Consider the following 24,621-nt stretch of genomic DNA (forward strand, 5'->3'; position numbering starts at 1 on the left):
CCAATAACTGGTGTCCTCATAAGAAAAGGAAAGGACACAGAGAGATACAGAGAAGGCCACAGGAAGATGGAGGCAGACACCAAAGTTATGCTGCCATAAGCAAATCCTGGGGTCACCAGAAGCTGGGTGAGGCAAGGGAGGATTTTTCCCCAGGGCCTTTAGAAGGAATATGAACTTGATTTCAGCTTCCAGAACTGTGAGAAAATAAATTTCTGTTATTTCAGTTTACAAATTGTGCTAATTTGTTACAGGAACTTTAGGAAACTAATATCACTAGGTTAAGGGCAATTAGTAGAGGGCTATTGTAAAATAGTATGTAATTGGTCTCTGCCTCTGGTTCCTCCTAATATTTAGTTGTGACCAAACTCTTGTTAACTTCCCGAGTGATAAGGGTTTCTGACACAGTGGCCCTAAATCCCTTGTAATTTCCTGGGTGATACCAGTACTTTGTTCTAATGCCTGAGGTGACTCTTAGTGGGCTTCTGGATAGAGGCTGGTCACCAGGAAGACCAAGCCATAATCAGAAACTTGGAACTTTCAGCCCTACTCCCCATTTGCTGGAGACAGGAAAAGAGCTAGAAACTGAGTAACTGATTATGCCTACATGACGAGGCCTCTATAAAAATCCCAAAGTATGGGCTTTAGCGAGCTTCTGGATTGATGAACATATCCATGTGCCAGAAGGACTGACACATCCCAGCTCCTGGGCTGGGGACCCTTCCAGACCTTGTCTCTGGTTGCTCATCTGTATGTTGTTTTTTTCTTTTTTACACAACCTTTATTATATATTAAGTCAATAAATATAAAATGTTTCCCTGAGGGGCGCCTGGGTGGCTCAGTCAGTTAAGTGTCCGACTTTAGTTCAGGTCATGATCTCACGGTTGGTGGGTTTGAGCCCTTCTTTGGACTTTGTGCTGATAGCTCAGAGCCTGGAGCCTGCTTCTGATTCTGTGTCTCCCTCTGTCTCTGTCCCTCCCCCACTCTCACTCCGTCTCTGTCTCTTGAAAATAAATAAGTGTTAAAAAAAAATTTTTTTTAATGTTTCCCTGAGTTTTTATAAGCTCTTTTACCAAATTATCAAACCCCAAGCATAGGTAACATCTAATTTAGAGCTGTTTGATCAGAAGCACTGGCAACAACCAGGATTTATGATTGGCCTCTTCTGTGGGTAGCAAAAAAATGGTCTTGTGAGACTGAGTCCTAAACCTGTGGGGTCTGTGCTAAACCCCCCGGGGGAGATAGCGTGTCAAAAGTGAACCAAATTGCAGAACACGCAATTGGTATCTACAGAGCATTGAGGAATAACTTTGTGTGGGGAAAAAAACCTACGTATTTGAAGTATAAAAGCATTCAGTGAGTACAGAAAAAAAAGTTTTCTTTTTCAGCTATGTACTCAATGCTCCAGCATTTTTAAAAAATGTTTATTTTGTGCACGCGTGCAAGAGAGAGAAAGAGGGAGAGAGAGAGAGAATCCCAAGCAGGCTCTGCACTGTCAGCGCAGAGCCTGATGTGGGGCTCAATCCCACAAACCAAGAGATCATGACCCAAGCTGAAATCAAGAGTCCATTGCTTAACCGACTGAGCCATGAAGGTGCCCCATAAAGCTCTAGCATTTCATTTTATTACACTCTGGAAGAAAAAAAACACTGACCAGTAAATTTCTCCTTAATAGGCATATTCTCATATTGCTAGGCAACTGTATTAAAAGTGGACAGAAAACAATGAAATGCCGTTACTTACAATGTGTGACTCCAGCTAGAGTTTGGTAGAAAGTGGGAGTATCACTATCATCAGTGAGGGTCACATAAACACCTCCAGATAGTAGCCAACGAGAGAAGGTAAAAGCATCTTTGTTTAGAAGAAGCCAATTTCTAAATTTTTCATAGTTTACTTTTTCACCCTAAAATTAAAAGGAAAAAAAAAAAAACACATAGGCTTAGTCAAATTTTAAGGTATCTTACTTAAAACTGTACAATTTGAAATTTGAAATTTGTTAACATTTATCTTGCTAATATCTACAAAGAAAGGATTATCTAACACTACAGGGTGTATATTTGGAAATCAAACTGTTTTAAAAAATAATTGTATTTTCAGAACTTCCACTTGCATAAAATCTATGCAATTTAGTTGTAAATTACTTCATCAATTCATTAAAGCAGTGCATTGTTACTAATAACTCACATATTATTTTCTAAGGTATATCCTGAAATCAGTAAAGTGTATTTTTTCCTCTTTGTAAAAAAAGTTTTATTGAGGTATTACTGGTATACAAAGATACTTAATATGTACAATTTGATGAGACTGGACATATGCAAAACCTATGATACTATCACCACATCAAGATAGTAAACATAGCCATCATTTCCCAAAGTTTCCTTGCATCTTTGTTTTTACTTGTTTGTTTGTTTGGTTGGCTGGTTTGTGGTAAGAACATTTAACATGAACTCTACCCTCTAAACAAATTTTAAGGTGTACAATAATGCATTATTAACTATGGGCATTATGTTATACAACAGATCTCTGTAATTCATTTAGCATGACAGAAACTTTATACCCATTGAACCGCCCCATTTTCCCCACCCTCTAAAAGTGTATTTTTTTTCTATATTTAATAAGGCCAATTTTTTACTTGCCTTATCCCTCTTCTTCAGCACCTTAAACTTTAAGAATGAGCATATTTTAATTAAATATGTATGGTATTAAAATACTCTTTTAAATTTCATTGGCAAATTAAAAACAACTATCCAGGAGACCTCTTCTAGAAGGCATCACTGAAAACATGTATTCACAAGTCAATTAAAATACAAAAAAAAAAAACCAAGTAGATTGCTATTTCTTTGCTTTTTTTGTCAAGTATTTTGTCTTCTACATCTCTGGATTTAAAAAAAAAAAAAAAAAAAAAGTATCCCGGATGAGAAAGAACATGACATAGCTGTGCAAGTCAATTTCTTAATCTGGAAGACAGGAGGACCGAGGGTGAATGAGGGCCGGATGTTTCTGAGAAAAAGACAGAAGCAACCCACATGGAAATACAATGAAGAATGACATTTAGGAGCCTATCAGGTCTATTCCTGATAGAAATATTAAGGGATACAAATAATTCCTAACCTAAAAGAGATATGATAGAAATCATTTATACACCGTTTGGCAGCATCCTATTAAAATACAGCAATATGCTTAGCTTACTAGTTTCAGAACATTTAACAGTGCAATCAAAACATCTAGACAACATTGACAGTCTTGTTTTTCTGAATGGAAGAAGATGGCATTCAGACTTGCTGCAGGGGTATGGGAGGACATTGCCAACATGTTGAGAGATTAGGGATCATATCCTTATTCTCTCTGTTCCCCATGTTTAGTTTAGAAAGAGGATTAGTAGTATAAATCCCATAAGCTCATGTACATTTTTACATATTAACATCTCTGACACTGGGATGAATTTTCAAACCAAGAGTATCCTTCAACTAAAACTGGCAGGTCTTTTCTCTCTTTATAATACATAAAGGTACATCTTATAATCAATGGGATTGTAGATGAAGCAAAACATGTAGCATCAATGGTTTCAGTGACACTAAGATGTTATAAAATGTACCCTCATGTACAAGAAAGCAAAAAGTTGCTAATTATAATAGGCACTTCTACCACCTTCACATATCATTAATATTGAGTATTTACAATTCCCTAAGCACTGTTCTGAACATTCTTTTTTAAGATTTTGTTTTCAAGTAATCTCTCTACCCAACGTGGGGCTCAAACTCACAATCTCAAGATCAGGAGTTATAAGCTCCAATGACTGAGTCAGCCAAGCACCCCTAAACATTTCACATTAATTTAATCTTCAAAGCAACACTCTACCATCCCCATTTTACACATGGGAAAACTGAGGTTTCAAAAAGTTAAATAATCTAAGATCTAAGATAGAGTGGCAAAAATATGACTAAACCCAGGTAGTCCAAAGTTTCTGAGCCTCAGCTATGCACCACACTTCCTGGCTGACTTAGTGAAATATAAAGTAACCACTGAAATCCACCTGTCCATTCGGATCACTGCATAACTGGTAGCACCAAAATGCCATCTGTTAAACCTGACTTTTTATGTTTTCGAGTCATGGGTGTCTTCTAAAACAGAAAGCAAAGGCAAAGTTTCCTTTTATAAATTGTCACAATAGCAGTTTAGAAAAAAAAAAATCCAGTAACATAAAAGGCAAATAAAAATAAACAGACTCCTAAAATTGACACATCTTTTAAGAACAATATGAATTTCCATCTTAAAAACTGACAACCAAAGAAAATATAAGAAAAGAACAATACAATTCCTATGTGGATTCCTTTATAACTTCATCTTTTAAGGCTAAAAAAAGCATAAGATAGAAAAAGTTGAGGGGCGCCTGGGTGGCTCAGTCAGTTAAACTTCCGACTTTGGTTCAGGTCACAATTTCACAGTTCGTGAGTTCAAGGCCCATGTCAGGCTCTGTGCTGACAGCTCAGAGCTTGGAGCCTGCTTCGGATTCTATGTCTCCTTCTCTCTCTGCCCCTCCTCTGCTCACAATCTTTTTCTCTCTTTCTCTCAAAAATAAACGTTAAAAAAAATTAAAAAGGAAAAAAAAAGAAAAGGCTGAAACCTATTCCATGTCACTTAAATCTAGGTGCTAGGTCCACATCATTTAGCTAAAGTGCTTCTCTTTATAATTTTGGTGGCTTTTTAGGATTGCAAAAAACAACACAAAACATTGTTATGGGAGGTCCAAATAAGTCTTTTCTAATATAAGTAGACTCATACTGAAACATGGTAACTTGAAAAGCAAGGGTTTGGATACAATCAGACACATTACTCAGAAATTACAGCACGTAATATATTAGATAGTTGAATCAGATAAAAATTAGCCCATTTACTGTGATTTTTTTGTTTGTTTTGTTTTGTTTTTAACCAACTGTAAGTATCTAGTGGTTTAAATAGCCATCTACATGAGGGGCGCCTGGGTGGTGCAGTCGGTTAAGTGTCCGACTTCAGCCAGGTCACGATCTCGCGGTCCGGGAGTTCGAGCCCCGCGTCAGGCTCTGGGCTGATGGCTCAGAGCCTGGAGCCTGTTTCCGATTCTGTGTCTCCCTCTCTCTCTGCCCCTCCCCCGTTCGTGCTCTGTCTCTCTCTGTCCCAAAAATAAATAAACGTTGAAAAAAAAAATTTAAATAGCCATCTACATGAGTATTCCAAAACCAGGGCCTCTCATTTCTTTGATCTTTCCTTTTCCAAAGATCTTGTCCTTCATACAACACTTAACTGCAGACTTAACTAACAAGTCTTATGATCTTATTATAATAACTGTTCCCTTTCCATTAAGTGCTATTTTAAGCATTCCACTTTCCCCCTTCACTACTTTCTCTTATGAGCAAACTTCTTTTGGTATCCTAACTCCAGTGAATTTTTTAACTCCACAGGACCTCCACCAAGGACCTTCCTCTACATTGCCAATTCTAATGATCACTTCTCAGTGATCAAAAATCAACTCATTTGACCTTTCAGTTTATTTGATATAAACACTCTTTTCTATTAAAATATTTTCATCACTTGGCTTCCAGGACACCATTCTCTTTTGGTTCTCCTCACAGGCTATTCCTTAGGCTCCTGTTTTGAATCTTCTTCATTTCATTAACCTTTCAACCCTGGAGTAAAGGACTCAGTCTTCCAATCTGTTTTCTATCTAAATTTACTCTAAGATGATCTCATCCTCAACTTTAAGCCAACAAATCCTATCCTCTGAATGCTAATTTATACATCAAAAAGCATAGTTGGCATCAGTTTAATGTCTAAAATGATTCTCAAATTTAATTATGTCCTAAATCTCTCTTGATATCAAAACCCCAAACCTCCCCCAAGTAGTTTTAGCCATCTCAATTAATGGAAACTCCATTCACTTACTAAATCAAGTCAAACACTTTAGTCATCCTCTTCTCTGCCACAGCCCATAATCCATATAAGATCCTGTCAACTCTCCCTTCAAAATAAATGCAGAATCTGAAAACTTCTCACCACCTCACTGCTATATTATGATCTACATAATCATCACCTCTTACCTAGATTAGTCACATATATCTTGTATGGACTCTGTTTAGCCTACCCTGTACGTAAGAGCCAAAATGATCATGTTTAAAAAAAGAAAAAAAAAAAATCATGTATTTCTCTGCCCCAAACCCTCTAATTGGTTCCACCTCACTCAGGGTGAAAATCAAAGAACTCATACTGTCCTAGAGCCATATATAATCTCCCCACTTCATCTCACACCCTTCCCCAACCTCTGTAACTTCTACGAGTCTCTTAATCTAATCCAGCTCATTTGGCTCCTCTGTTGTTCCTTGGACATATCAAGCACACTCCAACTCCAGGCCTTTGCTGTATTCTCTTCTTAAAAAATGTTTTCCTCCAGATTTCTGCATAGTTTGATCTTTCTTCCTTTAAATTCTTGGTTCAAATGTCACTTTATGTGACAAGCCTTTCCCAACTACCCTATACAACATACCAACACTCTGCCACCTCCTCCCCATCACCACCTATCCCCCTTATTCTACTTAATCTTTCCCTATAGCACTAATTATCATCTCATATATGTACCTGCTATTGTGCCTAAATTTTGGAGAACTGGGTAGCTAGCCACATTGAACTCCCATCAAAATGGGAATATATACATAAAACTTAATAAGAAAAATATACATTCTCCAAGATGTACAGAGTATTAATGCATTTTACATCTGTGTGAAAAATTCAATTAATCAGGCCTGCAAAGATTAGGTTACCTTTTTTGGACAGGAAATGTTTGTTATTGGAGAGAAAAACCATAGCCTAACTTGTCTTGAAGTACTGAAATACTATCACAGCAACTTGCAGTGCAGGAAGCCAATCCTTTTGCACCAAACACACAGAAATATGGAGTAAAATAGAATACCATAACCACTACTAAAAACTGTACAGCCAAGTTGAAGGCAAGATACAGAAATCTCCAGGTGCTATCAACACAGAAGAAACTCAAAGCCAGAGTAGTGAAAAACTAAAGCTACAGAGTCCAAAGAGCTATGAAAACCAGATACATGCATATAGCTGGAGTACTGACAATCAAGGCCTTTACAGTTAGGAAGGCGACTAAACTAAAATGAATAAAACCCACAGCAGTGAGGGACTGTCATATCTGTAAAACGCAAGTGGCTCAAACAGCCACCCATGAGGAATCATGCAGCATTGAGTGTGCTGTAGGAAAACATCAGAAAATTCTAAAAGGGTTTTTTTATTCTACCACCTTTAGGGCATTTCCAATATTAGCAGACCTGTGAAAAGGAAGAAAAAAAAAAAGAATTTTCTCTGTTAAAGATAGACATTTTCTACTGTTTTTCTATAATGAAAATATATTATTTATGAAAATAGAAGAAAACGACAGGTTTTTCACACCCAAATATTTCACTATGCAAATCAGCTAAGTCAAGTAAGTGATAAAATAGACCTTGATGGGTGAGAGTCACAGAATGACTTAAGGCCAATGATACACTATAAGATGAAAAGCAGTGGCATGTATGATCACCAGTGAGTGTGTATGTATTGGTGTAAGAATGTGAGTGTGTTTTATTATCCCTTAAGTATAGACAGTTGTCTTTAAAGTAGAACTGGAAATTTTAAGATTCACAAATATAACAGTATTAAGTGTCATGGACCTTTGAGAATAGCACACAAATAATTGAAACATCAACCATTAAAAACAAAAATGTCAAGAATATGCTGCACATAAACATCTATTCATCATAGCTAAGCTCATTATATAACTAAGGGTTAATACTTTGTAACAGGTAGGGATGAAATGTACATCTTTAAATATACCTCTGAGAAACACTTCCTGAGTGTATCTGGGACTTTACCATCCACCACATGGAGCATTCTTTCCATTTCTTCCCGTACAACATAGCTCCCAGATTCACTTGCAAAAAGACTAAAAATGTCTAGAAGAAAGAAAGAATAAATTAAACTTACCATAGATTAAATATACCCTGGCAGAAGTAGAGAGGGAAGAGAGAGGTAAATATTACTAAGTGATTACTAGTGCCAAGCACTTTATCAATATATCATTTAATTTATTCCTAAAAATAAAAAAAAAAAGAAAACCAACAACGCAAATTAAAACAGCAATATGATATCTTTTCAAACACATCAAATTTGCAAAAATGTTTAGGTGTGACAATACAAAGTGATAGCAATAAATTGGGAGAAACAGGAACTACTGTACACTGTTAATGAGAGTATGAATTACTGCAACCACTTTAAAGAGTAACTTGCCAAAATCTGGCAAAAGTGATGTATGCTAGAAATTCAACTTCTTTTTTTTAATTTAAAATTTTTCTTAATTTGAAAAGAGGGTGTGTGCGAGTGGGGGAGAGGGACAGAAGGAGCAAGAGAGAGAATCCCAAGCAGGCTCCACACTCAGCAAGGAGCCTCGATCCAATGACCCTGGAATCATGACGTGAGCCGAAATCAAGAGTCATTCAATCAACTGAGCCACCCAAGCATCCCTAGAAATTCAACTTCTAAGCAGCTCGACTTCCACCCTCAAGAAACTTTCATACGTGTGCACAAGAACAACAATGTTCACTGGAATATTATGTGTAATAGCAAAACTCAGAGGAAAAAAGATAAATATCTATCAATAAGAAAATAGGTAAACTGACATACACACACACAATGGAATACTACATAGCAGTTAGAATATAGGAACTAAGTGCTTCAAGATGGATAAATATCAAAAACATTCAGGGAAGGGATACCTGGGTAGCTCAGTGAGTTAAGCATCTGACTCTTGATTTCAGCTCAGGTCATATCTCATGGTTCCTAAAATTAAACTCCATGTCGGTGCTCAATCCCTGCCTGGGATTCTCTCTCTCTCCCTCTCTCTCTGACGCTCACACACTCTCTCTCAAAATAAATAAACTTAAAAAAATATTCAGGGAAATATTTTTGGGATTGTAAAGCAAATTATAAAATAATCTGTATCATATACCATTTACTTAAAAAGTTTAGGGGGACCTGGGTGGGTCAGTTGGTTAAGCATCTGACTTGTGCTCAGGTCATGATCTCACGGTTTGTGAGCCTGCTTGAGATTCTCTCTCTCTGCCCCTTCCCCACTTGTGTTCTCTCTCCCTCTCTCAGAAGAAATAAATAAACTTTAAAAAAAAGTTTAAGAAGTTTAAAATCTGCAAAACAACTGAAGATACGTTTAAAGGTATATAAAATATCATAAAGGTAGAAACACCTGCATGAGGAACAAAAGATCACTATATTCATGAAAGTGGTTACAGTTGTAAAGGGAAGAGTGGGAATGAGACCATGGAGAGATACAGAGAGACAGCCTCACTTTGGATGTAATACTTTACTTCCTAAAAAATAAGATCCAGCACAAATATGACACAATGTTAAGAAATAATAAAGCAGGTGGATGTACATATTGTATGTATGTTTGAAATACTGTTGTTATGGATTGAACTGCATCTCCCAAAAAGATATGTTGAAACGCTAACCTCCAGGAACTCATGAATGGGACCTTATTTGGAAAGATAGAAGATAGAAAGATAGAGGAGACATTCCATCCCTTTGAAGGCCCAGGGGGTTTCATTGCTTGCATTCCCACATCCCATGGAGGATTTCTTCAGGGGGAGTATTTGCTGGAGTGCTCTGACTACCTGTTACGGGTTGAACTGTGTCTCACCAAAAGATGGTAAAGTCCTAACCCCGGCATCCACAAATGTGACCTTATTTGGAACAGGGTCTTTGCAGATATAATCAAGTTAAAGTAAGGTCATTAGGGTGAGTCCTAATCCAATATGACTGATTATAAGAAGAGAAGACAAAACACAGAAGAAAACCATGCGAGGAGATAGGCAGAAATTAAGAGTGATGCACACACAAGCCAAGGACAGCAAGGACTACCAGCACCAGAAGTTAGAAAAAAGGAAGGATTCTTCCATATAGGTTTCAGAGGGAGCAGGGCCCTGCTAACATCTTCAATTTGGACTTCTAGCTTCCACAACTACGAAATACGTTTTTGTTGTTTTAAAAGCCACTTAACAAAAGTTTGCAGTACTTTGTTATGGTAGCCCTAGGAACCTAATACAATTGTATAATAAAAATAAAAAAAAACTTAGGGGTGCCTAGGTGGCTCAGTCAGTTGAACGGCCGACTCTTGATTTTGGCTCAGGTCATGATCCCAGGGTTGTGGGGTTAAAGCCTAGTGTAAGGCTCTGCGCTGAGCCAGCTTAAGATATTCTCTCTCCTTTTCTCCCTGCTCCCCGCCCACCCCTCTTCCCCACTAGCACTCTCTCTCTAAAATAAAAAAAAGGAAGGAAGGGAGGGAGGGAGGGAGGGAGGGAGGGAGGAAGGAAGAAAGGAAGGAAGGAAGGAAGGAAGGAAGGAAGGAAGGAAGGAAGGAAGGACTTTATATGTTTGTGTTTATGATGCCCCCAAATGTTATTTTTAATTACTGGCTGCGTGGAGCCACAGTATCTGTTTGTTGGCAGAGGAATGCTAATTTGAAAAACCAGGATCACAGTTAAATTCCAAGTTGGTTCATGGATACGTTCAATATCTTAACTGTGATAATGTGGGTATATGTACGACCCCAAACCTATCAAAGTCCACACTTTATATGTGTGCATTTTATTGCAAGTTAATTACACTTCAATAAAACTATAAAAAAAGAAATAGATTAAAAAGAACAGCCTAAATTTAGGATTAAGAAAGAAGATTCTGAGGGATTTAGGAGAAGCAGTCAGAAGGCAGGTTAGAAAAGGAAGAAGGTTGGGGCGCCTGGGTGGCTCAATCTGCTGGGCATCCGACTTCGGCCTAGGTCAGGATCTTGCAATTTGTGGGTTCGAGCCCTGCACTGGGCTCTGTGCTGACATCGCGGAGCCTGGAGCCTGCTTCGGATTCTGTGTCTCCCTCTCTCTCTCTCTGCTCCTCCCCCGCTCATGCTCTGTCCTTGTCTCTCAAAAATAAATAAATGTTAAAAAAAAGAAAAAAAGAAGAAGAAAAAAGAAAAGGAAGAAGGTAAATCTGGAGAACAAACAGAGGGTTACTGGAGGGATGTGGGAGGAGAATGGGCTAAATGGGTAAGGGGCATTAAGGAATCTACTCCTGAAATCATTGTTGCACTATATGCTAACTAACATGGATGTAAATTTAAACAATAAAAATAAATTAAAAAATAAAGAAAAGGAAGAAGGAAGAGAGAAAACCCAGCATCTGGTGGCCAAGGGTTAAAACCTAGGAATTTTCAAAGTAAATGTTTTCTTTACTTCTCCTGGGAAATTTTCAATAAAACTTTCACCCCAAAAAGAAACCCTACATTCATTAGTAGCTGCTCTCCATTTTCCTATTCCCTGCCAGCCTCTGGAAGTCACCAATCTACTGTGTCTATGCATCTGCCTAATCTGGACAATTCATATAAATGGAATTGCATACCATGTGGCCTACACTTTGACTGGCATTTATCACTTTAACATAATATTTTCAGGTTCATCCATGTTGCAGCATTAGTACTTTATTCTTTTACTGTTGAGAAGTATTTTACCATATGGAGGTATCACATTTTGTTTATGTTGAATGCAACAGTTGATGGATAATAGGGTTGTATCCATCTTGCAACTACTGTGCACAGTGCTGCCATGAATACTCTTGTACATTTTTTTTTTTTTAATGAATACATGCTTTCAATTTTGGGGTGAACATACTGGAGTGGAATTGCTGGGTCATATGATAACTCCATGTTTAGCAGTTTGAGGAACTACCTAACAATCTTCCAAAGTGATGGTACCATTTTACACTCCCAGCAGCAATATTGCTGGGTTTCAACTTTTCCACTCTTCACCAACTCTAATTATTACCTATCTTTCTTATTTTAGTCATCCTGGTAGGTATGAAGAAGTATCTCACTGTAACTTTAATATATATTTCCCTAATAAGTTTACATTGACCATTTTTTCAAGTGCTTATTAGCTACTTGTGTATCTTCTTTGGAGAAATATCAACTCATATGCTTTCACTGTCATCAGAATTTTCAGGTAAATTATTCCGCACACAAATGTAGTATTATCATTTTGAGATATTAAAGTACGTACATTTTGCCTTCTCTTCATCTCTGCCTCTTGTAAGAAGGACAAGTCCAACTATTAAGTTATTGAAGTGCAGTCCTTTGGATGTTCCACCAAAAGAACAGTATATCACCTAGGAGAAAATGATAAAGCCAACATTAGAGGTTTCAGTTGTTGAGGAATTTGAGGCTCATACCACTTTTACCAAATCTTGTCTCTATCTCCAAACAAGACTCTGGTAAACTTTAGTAAAATGATGTTATACATCTTGTTAGTGCACTCAGCCAAAAATACACTTTATCTATTCTACTATATATATATATCACTGGCTCACACACTATTCTTTTTCTTTGGAATCCTTATCAAGGTCAAAGAAGATAAAGGTTCAATAGCCCCAATAATGTGGTAAGAATTTTGTGTAATTACAGAATTTCCTTCAACCTCTGTAAAACTTACATACATTTTGATTTGAAAGATCGACATCTGGGGCCTCTGAGTGGTTCAGTTGGTTAAGCGTCCGACTTCGGCTCAGGTCATGATCTCAAGATTTCTAGGTTCGTGGGTTCAAGCCCTGTGTCGGGCTTTGTGCTGACAGCTGAGAGTCTGGAGTCTGCTTCAGATTCTGTGTCTCCCTCTATCTCTGTCCCTCCCCCACTCATGCTCTGTCTCTGTCTCTCAAAAATGAATAAACATTAAAAAAAATTGAAAGACTGACACCCTCTGAATGTTTAAAAATGGAATGACAATCACATTACAATATATAAATACACCAAATTAACACCTTGTATACTTTAAATGTACACAATGTTATATGCCAAATATATTCAATTTTATAAAAGTAAAAAATACAGAAACCCCTCAAGATGTTTTATACACTCTTAGAAAGGAGTATCCTAGTAATCAAAACTAAAGAAGAAAAGCGATGCATAAGAAAGGGACAGCAAAAACAATGACATAAATTCATTCAGTTAGTAATTCTTTATTGAGCGCCTAAGGTGATATTGTGATATAATAAGAAATAAATATTTGGTCTTCCTCCAAGTTTCTGACACAAGAGCTTCTAAAACTCTTTGCTGAATGATATAGGTAAAAGAAGCATCTTTGGTTATTTACCCAATAAGTCCCTTTCATTCATATCTGAGTTTATGCTAATGAAATGACTCTTGGTAGGCCTTTACAAAGCTTCAGAATGTGAGCTGGTAGTCAGAGGAAAAGATGTGATTAGAGGGTTAGAATATTCAGCAGCACTTCCCAATCTCCAGGAAGGGAAGGGTGTGCTGGAAATTTATTTAATCACCAATAGCCAATAAATGGCCAGTGATTTAATCAGCCATGCCTGCATAATGGAACTTCCATTAAAAACCCCTAAACCAAGGGTTGGTGAAGACATCAAGGTGCTAGCAGAGGGGAACACCCAGAGATGGCATGGAAGTTCTGCATACCATCCCCCTCCCTGCCCACCTTCACCCCTTGCCCTTTGTGTCTCTTTCCATTTGGCTGTTACTAAGTTGCAGCCTTTAAAAAAATAAACTGGTAGGGGTGCCTGGGTGGCTCAGTTGGTTAAGCGTCCAACTTCAGCTCAGGTCATGATCTTGCAGTCTGTGAGTTCAAGCCCTGCATCAGGCTCTGTGCTGACGGCGCAGAGCCTGGAGCCTGCTTCAGATTCTGTCTCCATCTCTCTCTGCCCCTCCCCTGCTCACACTCTGTCTCTCTCTCTCTCAAAAAATAAATAAACATTAAAAAAATTTTTTTAAATAAATAGGTAATAATAAGAGGAGGGGCCAAGATGGCAGAACAGCATGGAAGGTTTTTTTTTGTCTCTAGGACCTGAAATGCAGCCAGATCATCACTAAACCACCTTGCACACCTAGAAAACTGATTTGAGGACTAATACAACAATCTGCACGACCTGAACCACACAACTGGGCAGGTATCCAGAGTGGAGAGGCGAACTGGGAGAGAAAGAAGCCGCTGAGGACAGGGAGCTGTTTTTGCCTGGGGAGAAGAGGCATGTGAGGCGGGGGGTGGGGGAATACAGGAAAAGCACCCACCCCTGAAAGCAGCTGGAGAGAAAAAGGAACAGTGGAAACAGCCACAGGGACTAAACAAAAAAGGGAGAAAGGAGAGGGTTTAAATTCCATTAAGACTCTATAAACAGGTGGAGCACAGAGTCTGAAACTCCACAGCTCAATACCTGGCGGAGCTCTGGTAGGAAGGGGAAATCCCTGGAGGCAGAGTGTGAGGTCTGAGGGGTCTGAGGGCCACACAGGGAGAGGTGGTTCCCCTACCGGGAGGACATTTGGTAGAGGCAGTGTGGCCTCCCCACAGGCAAAGGTCCCAGCAGATCCCTGAGAATGGCCACATTCACTGGTGTCAGAGCCAGGATGTTGAGGGTGAAGCCTGGTGCCAGATGTGTGCTGTGATTTGCCGTAATCCCTGAAATGCTGCTGCTACATGACTGCACAAACTTTTTTCTGGGAAGGGCTGGTGGCTGGCTGCAGTCTCTGGGCATCAGCAGTGGCACGGTCTCCTGAACATTCCTGGGGGTGGCCAGCACCCAGCCATTGCTGAGAGAGACCCTCCCCCAGAGAATAAGTACAGAAATGAGGGGTTGGGAAACACGGCCCCATCTGAGATAAAACTCAGGAGGGAGGTGCCGCCGGGCAGCCAGATGCCTTGGTCACACACAGTGTAGAAACGGAGAATGGACAGAAGCCAGAGACAAAGAAGGGGTGCTTGACTGCTAGTAGGGAAGAGCACAGAGTTCTGATACTAGAGACTGGGTAGCTGGGTGACTCCATTTTCACCCCTCCCATGCATGCCCCTACATGCCTACACCCACAACAATCTACCCCACTAAGCTAAGCAGCACCATCTAGTGGAGAATGTAGCCATTACACTAAGCCCTGCCCAAATGGGCCAACCGCACTCTTGAAGAACACAAGTCTCTCTGCCTGCTTAGTTTGCAGACTATAAAGTGCTTCATAGTTTGACTTCTAGGGGAAACCAGATGTAATTTCAATCATATTTGACTCTGTTTGTTAGTCCAACTATTTAATTTTTTTTCTTTTCTTATTCTTGAATACAGAAAGAGAAAAAATTTATTTTTATTTTCCATTTTTATTAAAAAGATTTTTAATTTTTTTCTACTATCTTACTTTTTTGTAAATTTTTTATATTCTATCTTACTTCCATTTCATTTTATTCTATTTTATTGCATTCATTTTCTCAAATGTTTTCCTTTTTCTTTTCTTTCTTTCCTTTTCTTCTCTTTCTCCCTTTTCTCTAATCTATCAAGTTTCTTTCAATAATGAGACCAAAACACACCTACTACCCAGCATTCTTCATTTGATTTTGTTGTTCTTAATTGTTTAATTTTTTTTGTACTTTATTAATTCCTTTTCTTTCTTCAAAATGACAAAACGAAGAAATTCATCCCAAAAGAAAGAACAGGAAGAAATGACAGCCAGGGACTTAATCAACACAGATACAAGCAAGATGTCTGAACCAGAATTGAAAATCACAATAATAAGAAAACAGGCTGGGGTTAAAAACAGACTAGAAACCCTTATTGCAGAGATAAAAGAAGTAAAAGCTAGTCAAAATGAAATAAAAAATGCTACTACTGAGCTGCAATCTCCAATGGGTGCCACAGCAGCAAAGATGGAAGAAACAGAGCAACGTATCCACGATAGAGAGGACAAACTTATGGAGAATAATGAAGCAGAAAAAAAGAGGCACACTAAGGCAAAAGAGCATGATATAAGAAATAGAGAACTCGGTGACTCATTAAAAAGGAATAACATCAGAATCACAGGGGTCCTAGAAGATGAGGAGGGAGAAAAAGGGGTAGAAGGTTTATGTGAGCAAATCATACTGGAAAACTTTCCTAACCTGGGAAACACAGACATCAAAATCCAGAAAGCAGAGAATGCCCATTAGATTCAACAAAACCAGCCATCAACAAAGCATATTATAGTCAAATTCACAAAATACTCAGGCAAGGAAAGAATCCTGAAAGCAGCAAGGGAAAGAAGTCCTTAACCTATAAGGGAAGATAGATCAGGTCTGCAGCAGACCTATCCACAGAAACTTGGCAGGCTAGAAAGGAGTGGCAGGATATATTCAATGTGCTGAATCGGAAAAACATGCAGCCAAGAATTCTTTATACAGCAAGGCTGTCATACAAAATAGAAGGAGACTTAAAGAGTTTCCCAAACAAAAATTAAAGGAGTTCATGACCACTCAACCAGCCCTGCAAGAAACTTTAAGGGGGACTCTCTGAGGGAAGAAAAGACAAAAAAAAAAAAAAAAAAGACCAAAAGCAACAAAGACCAGAAAGGACCAGAGAAGAACACCAGAAACTCCAACTCTACAGGTGACATAACAGCAATAAATTTGTATCTTTCAGTACTCACTCTAAACCTCAATGGACTAAACGCTCTAATCAAAAGACACAGGGTAACAATGGATAAGAAACCAAGATCCATCTATATGCTGTTTACAAGAGACCCATTTTAGACCTAAAGACACCTTCAGATTGAAAATAAGGGAATGGAAAACCATCTATCATGCTAATGGCCGCCAAAAGAAAGCCAGAGAAGCCATACTTATATCAGAAAATCTAGATTTTAAAATGAAAACTGTAACAAGGGATGAAGGGCATTATATCATGATTAAGGGGTCTATCCACCAAGATCTAATAATTGTAAACATTTATGCTCCAAATGTGGATGCATCCAAATATATAAATCAACTAATCACCAACATAAAGAAACTCATTGATAAGAGTAGGGGACTTCAACACTCCACTTCCAACAATGGACAGATCATCTAATCAGAAACTCAACAAGGAAACAATGGCTTTGAATGACACACTGGACCAGATGGACTTAACAGATATATTCAGAACACTTCATCCTAAAGCAGCAGAATATACATTCTCCACTGCACGTGGAATACTCTCCAGAACAGATTACATACTGGGACACAATTCAGCCCTCAACACGTACAAAAAGATGCAGATCACATCATGCATATTTTCAAACCATAACACTACAAAACTCAAAATCAACTACAAGAAAAAAATTTGGAAACATAACAAATACTTGGAGATTAAAGAACATCCTACTAAGGAATGAATGGGCTAACCAAGAAGTTAAAGAGGGAATTAAAAAGTACATGGAAGCCAAGGAAAAAGATAACACCACAGCCCAAAACCTCTGGGACACAGCAAAGGCGGTCATAAGAGGAAAGCATATAGCAATCCAGGACTTCCTAAAGAAGGAAGAAAGGTCTCAGATACACAACCTAACCTCATACCTTAAAGAGCTGGAAAAAGAACAGCAAATAAAACCTAAAACCAGCAGAAGGCAGGAAATAATAAAGATTAGGGCAGAAATCAATGCTATTGAAACAAAAAAAAAACAAAAAACAAAAAACAAAAACAAAAACAAACCAGTAGAATAGATCAATGAAACCAGAAGCTGGTTCTTTGGAAGAATTAACAAAATTGATAACCCTCAAGTGAGTCTGATCAAAAAGAAAAAGGAAAGGACCCAAATAAATAAAATCAAGAATGAAAGAGGAAAGATCGCAACCAACACAGCAGAAATACAAACAATAATAGGAGAATATGAGCAATTATATGCCAATAAAATGGGTAATCTGGAAGAAATAGACAAATTCTTACAAACATATGAACTACCAAAACTGAAACAGGAAGAAATAAAAAATTTGAACAGACCCACCCATAGCCAGTAAAGAAACTGAATTAGTAATAAAAATCTCCTGGGCGCCTGGGTGGCTCAGTCTGTTGGGTGTCCAACTTCGGCTCAGGTCATGATCTCACAGTATGTGAGTTCAAGCCTCACATCAGGCTCTGTGCTGACAGCTCAGAGCCTGGAGCCTGCTTCAAATTCTGTGTCTCCTCTGCCACTCTCTCACTCATGCTCTCTCTCTCCCTCTCTCTCTCAAAACTAAATAAACATTAACAAAAAAAGTCTTAAAAAAATTAAATTTAATTTAAAAATCCCCCCCCCCCAAAAAAAAAGTCCAGGGCTAGATGGCTTTCCAGGGGAATTCTACCAAACATTTAAGGAAGACTTAACACCTATTCTGTTGAAGCTGTTCCAAAAAATAGAAATGGAAGGAAAACTTCCAAACTCATTCTATGAAGCCAGGATTACCTTGATTCCAAAACCAGATAAAGACCCCACTAAAAAGGAGAACTACAGACCAATTTCCCTGATGAACATGGATGCAAAAATTCTCAACAAGATACTAGCCAACCGGACCCAACAGTACATTAAAAATATTATTCACCATAACAAGTGAGATTTATACATGGGATGCAGGGCTGGTTCAATATCCGCAAAAGAATCAATGTGATATATCACATCAATAAAAGAAAGAACAAGAACCACATGATCCTCTCAAAAGATGCAGAGAAAGCATAAGACAAAATACAGCATCCTTTCTTGATAAAAACCCTGAAGAAAACAGGAGTAGAAGGATCATACCTCAAGATCATAAAAGCCATATATGAAAGACACACTATTAATCTCATCTTCAATGGGGAAAAACTGAGAGCTTCCCCCTGACATCAGGAACACAGCAGGGATGCCCACTCTCACCACTGTTATTCAACACAGTGTTGGAAGTCTTAGCCTCAGCAATCAGACAACACAAAGGAATAAAAAGCATCCAAATAGGCAAGGAGGAAGTCAAACTTTCACTCTTTGCAGACAACATGATACTTTATACGGAAAACCCAAAAGATTACACCAAAAACAGCCAGAACTGATCCATGAATTCAGCAAAGTCGCAGGATATAAAATCAATACACAGAAATCAGTTGCATTCCTATACACCAATAATGAAGCAACAGAAAGAGAAATCAAGGAATCGGTCCCATTTATAATTGCACCAAAAACTATAAACTACCTAGGAATAAATCTAATCAAAGAGGTGAAAAATCTATACACTGAAAACTACAGAAAGCTTATGAAAGAAATTGAAGATGACACAAAAAATGGAAAAACATTCCATGCTCCTGGATGGGAAGAACAAATATTGGTAAAGTCAATACTACCCAAAGCAATCTGCATATTCAAAGCAAATCCTATCAACATAACACCAGCATTCTTCCCAGAGCTAGAACAAATAATCCTAAAATTTGTATGGAACCAGAAAAGACCCCGAATCAAGCAATCTTGAAAAAGAAAACCAAAGCTGGAGACAATCACACTCCTGGACTTCAAGACGTATTACAAAGGTGTAATCAACAAGACAGCATGGTACTGGCACAAAAACAGACACTCATATCAATGGAACAGAATAGAGAACCCAAAAATGGACCCACAAACATATGGACAGCCAATCTTTGACAAAGCAGGAAAGAATATCCAATGGATATTCTTCAGCAAGTGGTGCTGGGAAAACTGGACAGCGACATGCAGAAGAATGAACCTGGACCACTTTCTTACACCATACACAAAAAGAAACTCAAAATGGATGAAAGTCCTAAATGTAAGACAGGAAGCCATCAAAATCCTCGAGGTGAAAGCAGGCAAAAACCTCTCTGATCTTGGCCACAGCAACTTCTTACTCAACATGTCTCCAGAGGCAAGGGAAACAAAAGCAAAAATGCACTATTGAGACCTCATCAAAATAAAAAGGTTCTGCACAGGGAAGGAAACAATCAGCAAACTAAAAGACAATTGACAGAAAGGGAGAAGATATTTGCAACGACATATCAGATAAAGGGTTAGTATCCAAAATCTATAAAGAACTTATCAAACTCAACACCCAAAAAACAAATAATCCAGTGAAGAAATGGGCAAAAGACAGGAATAGACCCTTTTCCAAAGAAGACCTCCACATGGTTCACAGACACATGCAAAAACGCTCAACATCACTCATCATCAGGGAAATACAAATCAAAATCACAATGAGATACCACCTCACACCTGCTACAATGGCTACCATTAACAACTCCGGCAACACCAGACATTGTTAGAGGATACAGAGAAAGAGGATCTCTTTGCACTGCTGGTGGGAATGCAAACTGGTATAGCCACTCTGGAAAACAGTATGGAGGTTCCTCAAAAAATTAAAAATCGAACTACCCTACGACCCAACAATTGCACTAGGTATTTATCCAAGGGATACAGGTGTGCGGTTTCAAAGGAGAACATGCACCCCAATGTTTATGGCAACACTATCAACGATAGCCAAAGTATGAAAAGAACCCAAATGTCCATCAATGGAGGAATGGATAAAGAAGATGTGGGGGGTGTGTGTGTGTGTGTGTGTGTGTGTGTGTGTGTGTGTAAAGGAATATTACTCGGCAATCAAAAAGAATGAAATTTTACCAGTTGCAAATACGCGGATGGAACTAGAGGGTATTACGCTAAGCGAAATTAATCAGTCAGAGAAACACAAATATATGACTTCACGCATATGAGGAATTAAGATACAAAACAGATGAAGATAGGGAAGGGAAGCAAAAATAATATAAAAACAGGGAGGGGGACAAAACATAAATTCTTGAACAAACAGGATTGCTGGAGGGGTTGTGGAAGGGGGGATGGGCTAAATAGGTAAGGGGCATTAAGGAATCTATTCCTGAAATCATGGCTGCACTATATGCTAACCTGGATATAAATTAAAAAGTTAATTAATTAATTTTTTTAAAAAGATGTGGTACATATACACGATGGAGTATTACTCACCAACCAAAAGAATGAAATCTTGCCATTTGCAATTACGTGGATGGAACTAGAGGGTATTATGTTAAGTAAAATTAGAGAAAGACAAATATCATGACTTCACTCATGAGGAATTTAAGATGCAAAACAGATGAACAGAAAGGAAGGGAAGCAAAAATAATATAAAAACAGGGAGGGGGACAAAAACATAAGAGACTCTTAAATGTAGAGAAGAAACAGGTTGCTGGTGGGGTTTTGGGAGAGGGAATGGGCTAAATGGGTAAGGGGCATTAAGGAATTTACTCATGAAATCATGGCTGCACTATATGCTAACTAACTAGGATTGTAAATTAAAAAATAAATTTATTTAAATAAATAAAATAAAATAAACTGGTAATAGTAAATAGAGTGCCTTCCGGAATTCTGTGAGCCATCTAGCAAATTGTCAAACCCAAAGAGGAGGTCATGGGAACCCTAGATTTATAGCCAACTGGTCAGAAATACAGGACTTGAGACTGGCATATGAAGGAGGGGGCAGAATTGGAGGTCTGCACTAATTCCAGGTACTTATCACAGAATTGAATCGAAATTATAGGACATCCAGTTGGTGTCCAGAGAGTTGAAAAATTGACTGATATAGGGAAAAACCCCATACATTTGGTGTCAAAAGTGCTGTTGTTTAAAACAAAGTGACCCAGTTTTTACCATGCAGAATTTTTGTCGAAAAATGTATGATTACGAATAGTTCAAACCCAAAGCAATCTGTAGATTCAATGCAATCCCTATTAAAATACCAAGTATTTATGGGGCGCCTGCACGGCTCAGTCGTTTAAGCGTCCAACTTTGGCTCAGGTCATGATCTCGTGGTTTGTGGGTTTGAGTCCCGTGTCTGGCTCTGCCTGCTTCAGATTCTGTCTCTCCCTCTCTCTCTCTGCCACTCCACTTGCGCACGCACGCTCTTTCTCTCTCAAAATAAACATTAAGAAATTTAAAAAAAGAAAGTATTTTTCACTGAACTAGAACAAACAATATTAAATTTGTCTGGAACCAAAAAAGACCCCCAAATAGCCAAAGCGACCTTGTGAAAGAAGAACAAAGCTGATAGTCCCAGATTTCAAGATATACTACAAAACTGTAATAATCAAAACAGTATGGTATTGGCATAAAAATAGGCATATGGATCAATGGAACAGGACAGCCCCAAAATAATAATTGACATTTATGTGGTCAATTAATTTATGACAAAAGAGGCAAGAATGCACAATGAGAAAATGTCAGCCTCTTCAATAAATGGTGCTGGGAAAACTGGACAGCTACAGCTTTTGGCTATTTACCCAAAGAAAATGAAAGCATTAATTTGAAAAAATACATGCTCCCTTATGCTTACTGCAGCATTATTTATAATGGCCAAGATATGGAAGTAACCCAAATGTCCACTGATGGATGCATGGATAAAGATGTGGTTTGTGTACACACACACACACACACACACACACAGGACTTTTACTCAGCCATAAAAAAGGTATGAGATCTTGCCATTTGTGACAACATGGATAGACCTGGAAGGTATTATGCTAAGTGAAATAAATCAGACAGAGAAAGACAAATCTTGTATGATTTCACTTATATGTGGAATCTAAACAAACAAAAAGCAAAAAACAGACCCACAGATATAAAGAAATGAAGGCTTCCAGAGGGGAGAGGGTGTGAGGATCAGCAAAATGGGTGAAGGGGAGTGGGAGATACAGGCTTCTAGTTATAGAATGAATAAGTCGCAGAGATAAAAGATGCAGTATATGGAATATACTGGTCATTGGTATTGTATAATGACTGACGGTAGTTACACTTGTATAGAGCATAGCATAATGTATAGAGAAGTTGAATCACTATGTTGTACACCTAAAACTAATGTAACACAGTATATCAACTATACTTCAATAAAAAAGAATTCAAGAAATAAAACTTACATAGTAATATGAAAAATGAAAATATATATTTATTAAGTGATATTTAAAAATACATTCAATAACACTCTTGACAACTGATGCCAAAAATTATGTATCTCTGGTGCCACTAACAGAAAAGCCTAGCAAAAACTAGTCTAGGGAAATGGTTCCAGATCAGAACATAAAAAAAACCTTAACAGGGGCACCTGGGTGGCTCAGTTGGTTACACGTCTGACTTCAGCTCAGGTCATGATCTCACCACTCATGAGTTCGAGCCTTGCATCTGGCTTTGTGCTGACAGCTCAGGGCCTGGAGCCTGCTTCCGATTCTGCGTTTCCCGCTCTTCGTGTCCCTCTCCTACTTACCTTCTGTCTCTTTTTTAAAAAACCTTAACAAATATACTTTGTGAAATAACTATTTTCACTTGGTATAACTAAAAATAAACTGCATAAACTGGAGGAAGGTAACAGAAAAAACCTCTATCCCTGAGACAGGGGTAGAAAACATCATAGACCTTTAGATATCCCCTACCATTGGGGAGAGGCAGAATCACTAAGAAGTGGGGATACACTGTTACAGCTTTAAACTGAAACAAAAACATAAAACAACTCCCCCCCAACTAGCACCCTTACCCACTTCCACCACTGTGTTAGCAAACACTGAAGAATAAATAATATCAGTCTACTGCTGGGGAGGGAAGAGCATACAAAGAGACCCTTTCTGAAATATCATAACAACAAGAAAATAAGATAAAAAGTTGAAGGTAGAGCAAACATTTGAAGAATCCTCTGGCAAATGAGACTCCACCCTAAAAAAGGTAACCCTAGACTTGAATTTGAAGCCTATAGTGCTCTATGGCTAAGTATAGCAATACAAAATACAGCTCAACCACAGATGAGACTGACTCAACTACTCATGCTAAAGGCCTAGCCAGGCATAAATACTATCTTCCTCAGTCTCTACTGTGCAACATAAAACATCCACCTTTCAACCACAAATTATAAGTTACACGAGGAAGCAAGGAAAAACATGAATAGTGAGTTCAATAAAGCTTTGGAATGGTTCAATAGTAAACTCAACAGAATCAAGTAATAGATTGTACAAAATGAAACAGAAGGGGAAAAAAATGTGTGGGTAGAAAAGAACAAAAAATTTAAGAGCTGTAGGATAATCAAATGATTTAACACACATGCAGGTGTAATCCTAGAAGTAAAAGAGAATGGAGCAGAAGAAACATCTGAACACATAAATGCTGAGAATTTCCCAAAACAAAGACACAGAAGTTGTTCGGACAATAGGTAGGATAAATTATACCTCTAACCCCACCCCCAAACCATATTAAAATAGACAAATCATATTCAAATCATATTCAAACTACTCAGAACCAAAGATAAAAAGAAAATGTTTAAGGCACCCAGAGGAAAAAAGACATACTGTATTGAAACATTTCTCACTGAAAACTAAGTAAGCCAGAAGACAGTCAAGTGACAAGTTTACAACACCAAGAAGAAAAACCGGAATCCTATACCCAGAGAAAATATCTTTCAAAAAGAAAGGTCAAATAGACTTTTCCAAGAAATGAAAACAAGTAAGTCATTACCAGCAAACCTGCACCACATAAAAGGGGGAAAGAGTACTTTAGGTGGAAGGAAATCGAATACCAAACCAGACACATGTATGTACACAAAGGAAAAAGAATAAGGAACAGCATAAATGAAGGTACACAGAAAATATAGTTGTTCTCTTATTTTTAACTTCTCGAAAAGATAATTGGCTGCCTAAAAGCATAAGAGTAAAAATTTAATGTGTTTATAGCGTATGTTAAATTAATACACATGACAGTAGCAAAGA

The 24,621-nt window shown here is 38.1% G+C and overlaps 1 protein-coding gene and 1 long non-coding RNA gene across 3 annotated transcripts in view; one reads left to right on the forward strand and one right to left on the reverse strand.

Moving 5' to 3' along the window:
• USP32 (ubiquitin specific peptidase 32) overlaps positions 1-24,621 on the reverse strand; it is a 242,916-nt gene that overhangs the window by 113,998 nt on the left and 104,297 nt on the right. For both annotated transcript variants that reach the window (XM_043583859.1, XM_043583858.1), the window contains exons 3-5: positions 12,141-12,246; positions 7,858-7,976; positions 1,741-1,900 (exon numbers count right to left, since the gene is read on the reverse strand). In XM_043583859.1, the coding sequence (XP_043439794.1) occupies positions 1,741-1,900; positions 7,858-7,976; positions 12,141-12,246 (385 nt within the window). The remainder of the gene's footprint in view (positions 1-1,740; positions 1,901-7,857; positions 7,977-12,140; positions 12,247-24,621) is intronic.
• The window catches only part of LOC122485282, a 124,558-nt gene that overhangs the window by 49,196 nt on the left and 50,741 nt on the right, over positions 1-24,621 (forward strand). The window lies entirely within an intron of this gene.

This window comes from Prionailurus bengalensis, chromosome E1 (genome assembly GCF_016509475.1).
Source record: "Prionailurus bengalensis isolate Pbe53 chromosome E1, Fcat_Pben_1.1_paternal_pri, whole genome shotgun sequence".
In the NCBI taxonomy this organism is placed as follows: domain Eukaryota; kingdom Metazoa; phylum Chordata; class Mammalia; order Carnivora; family Felidae; genus Prionailurus; species Prionailurus bengalensis.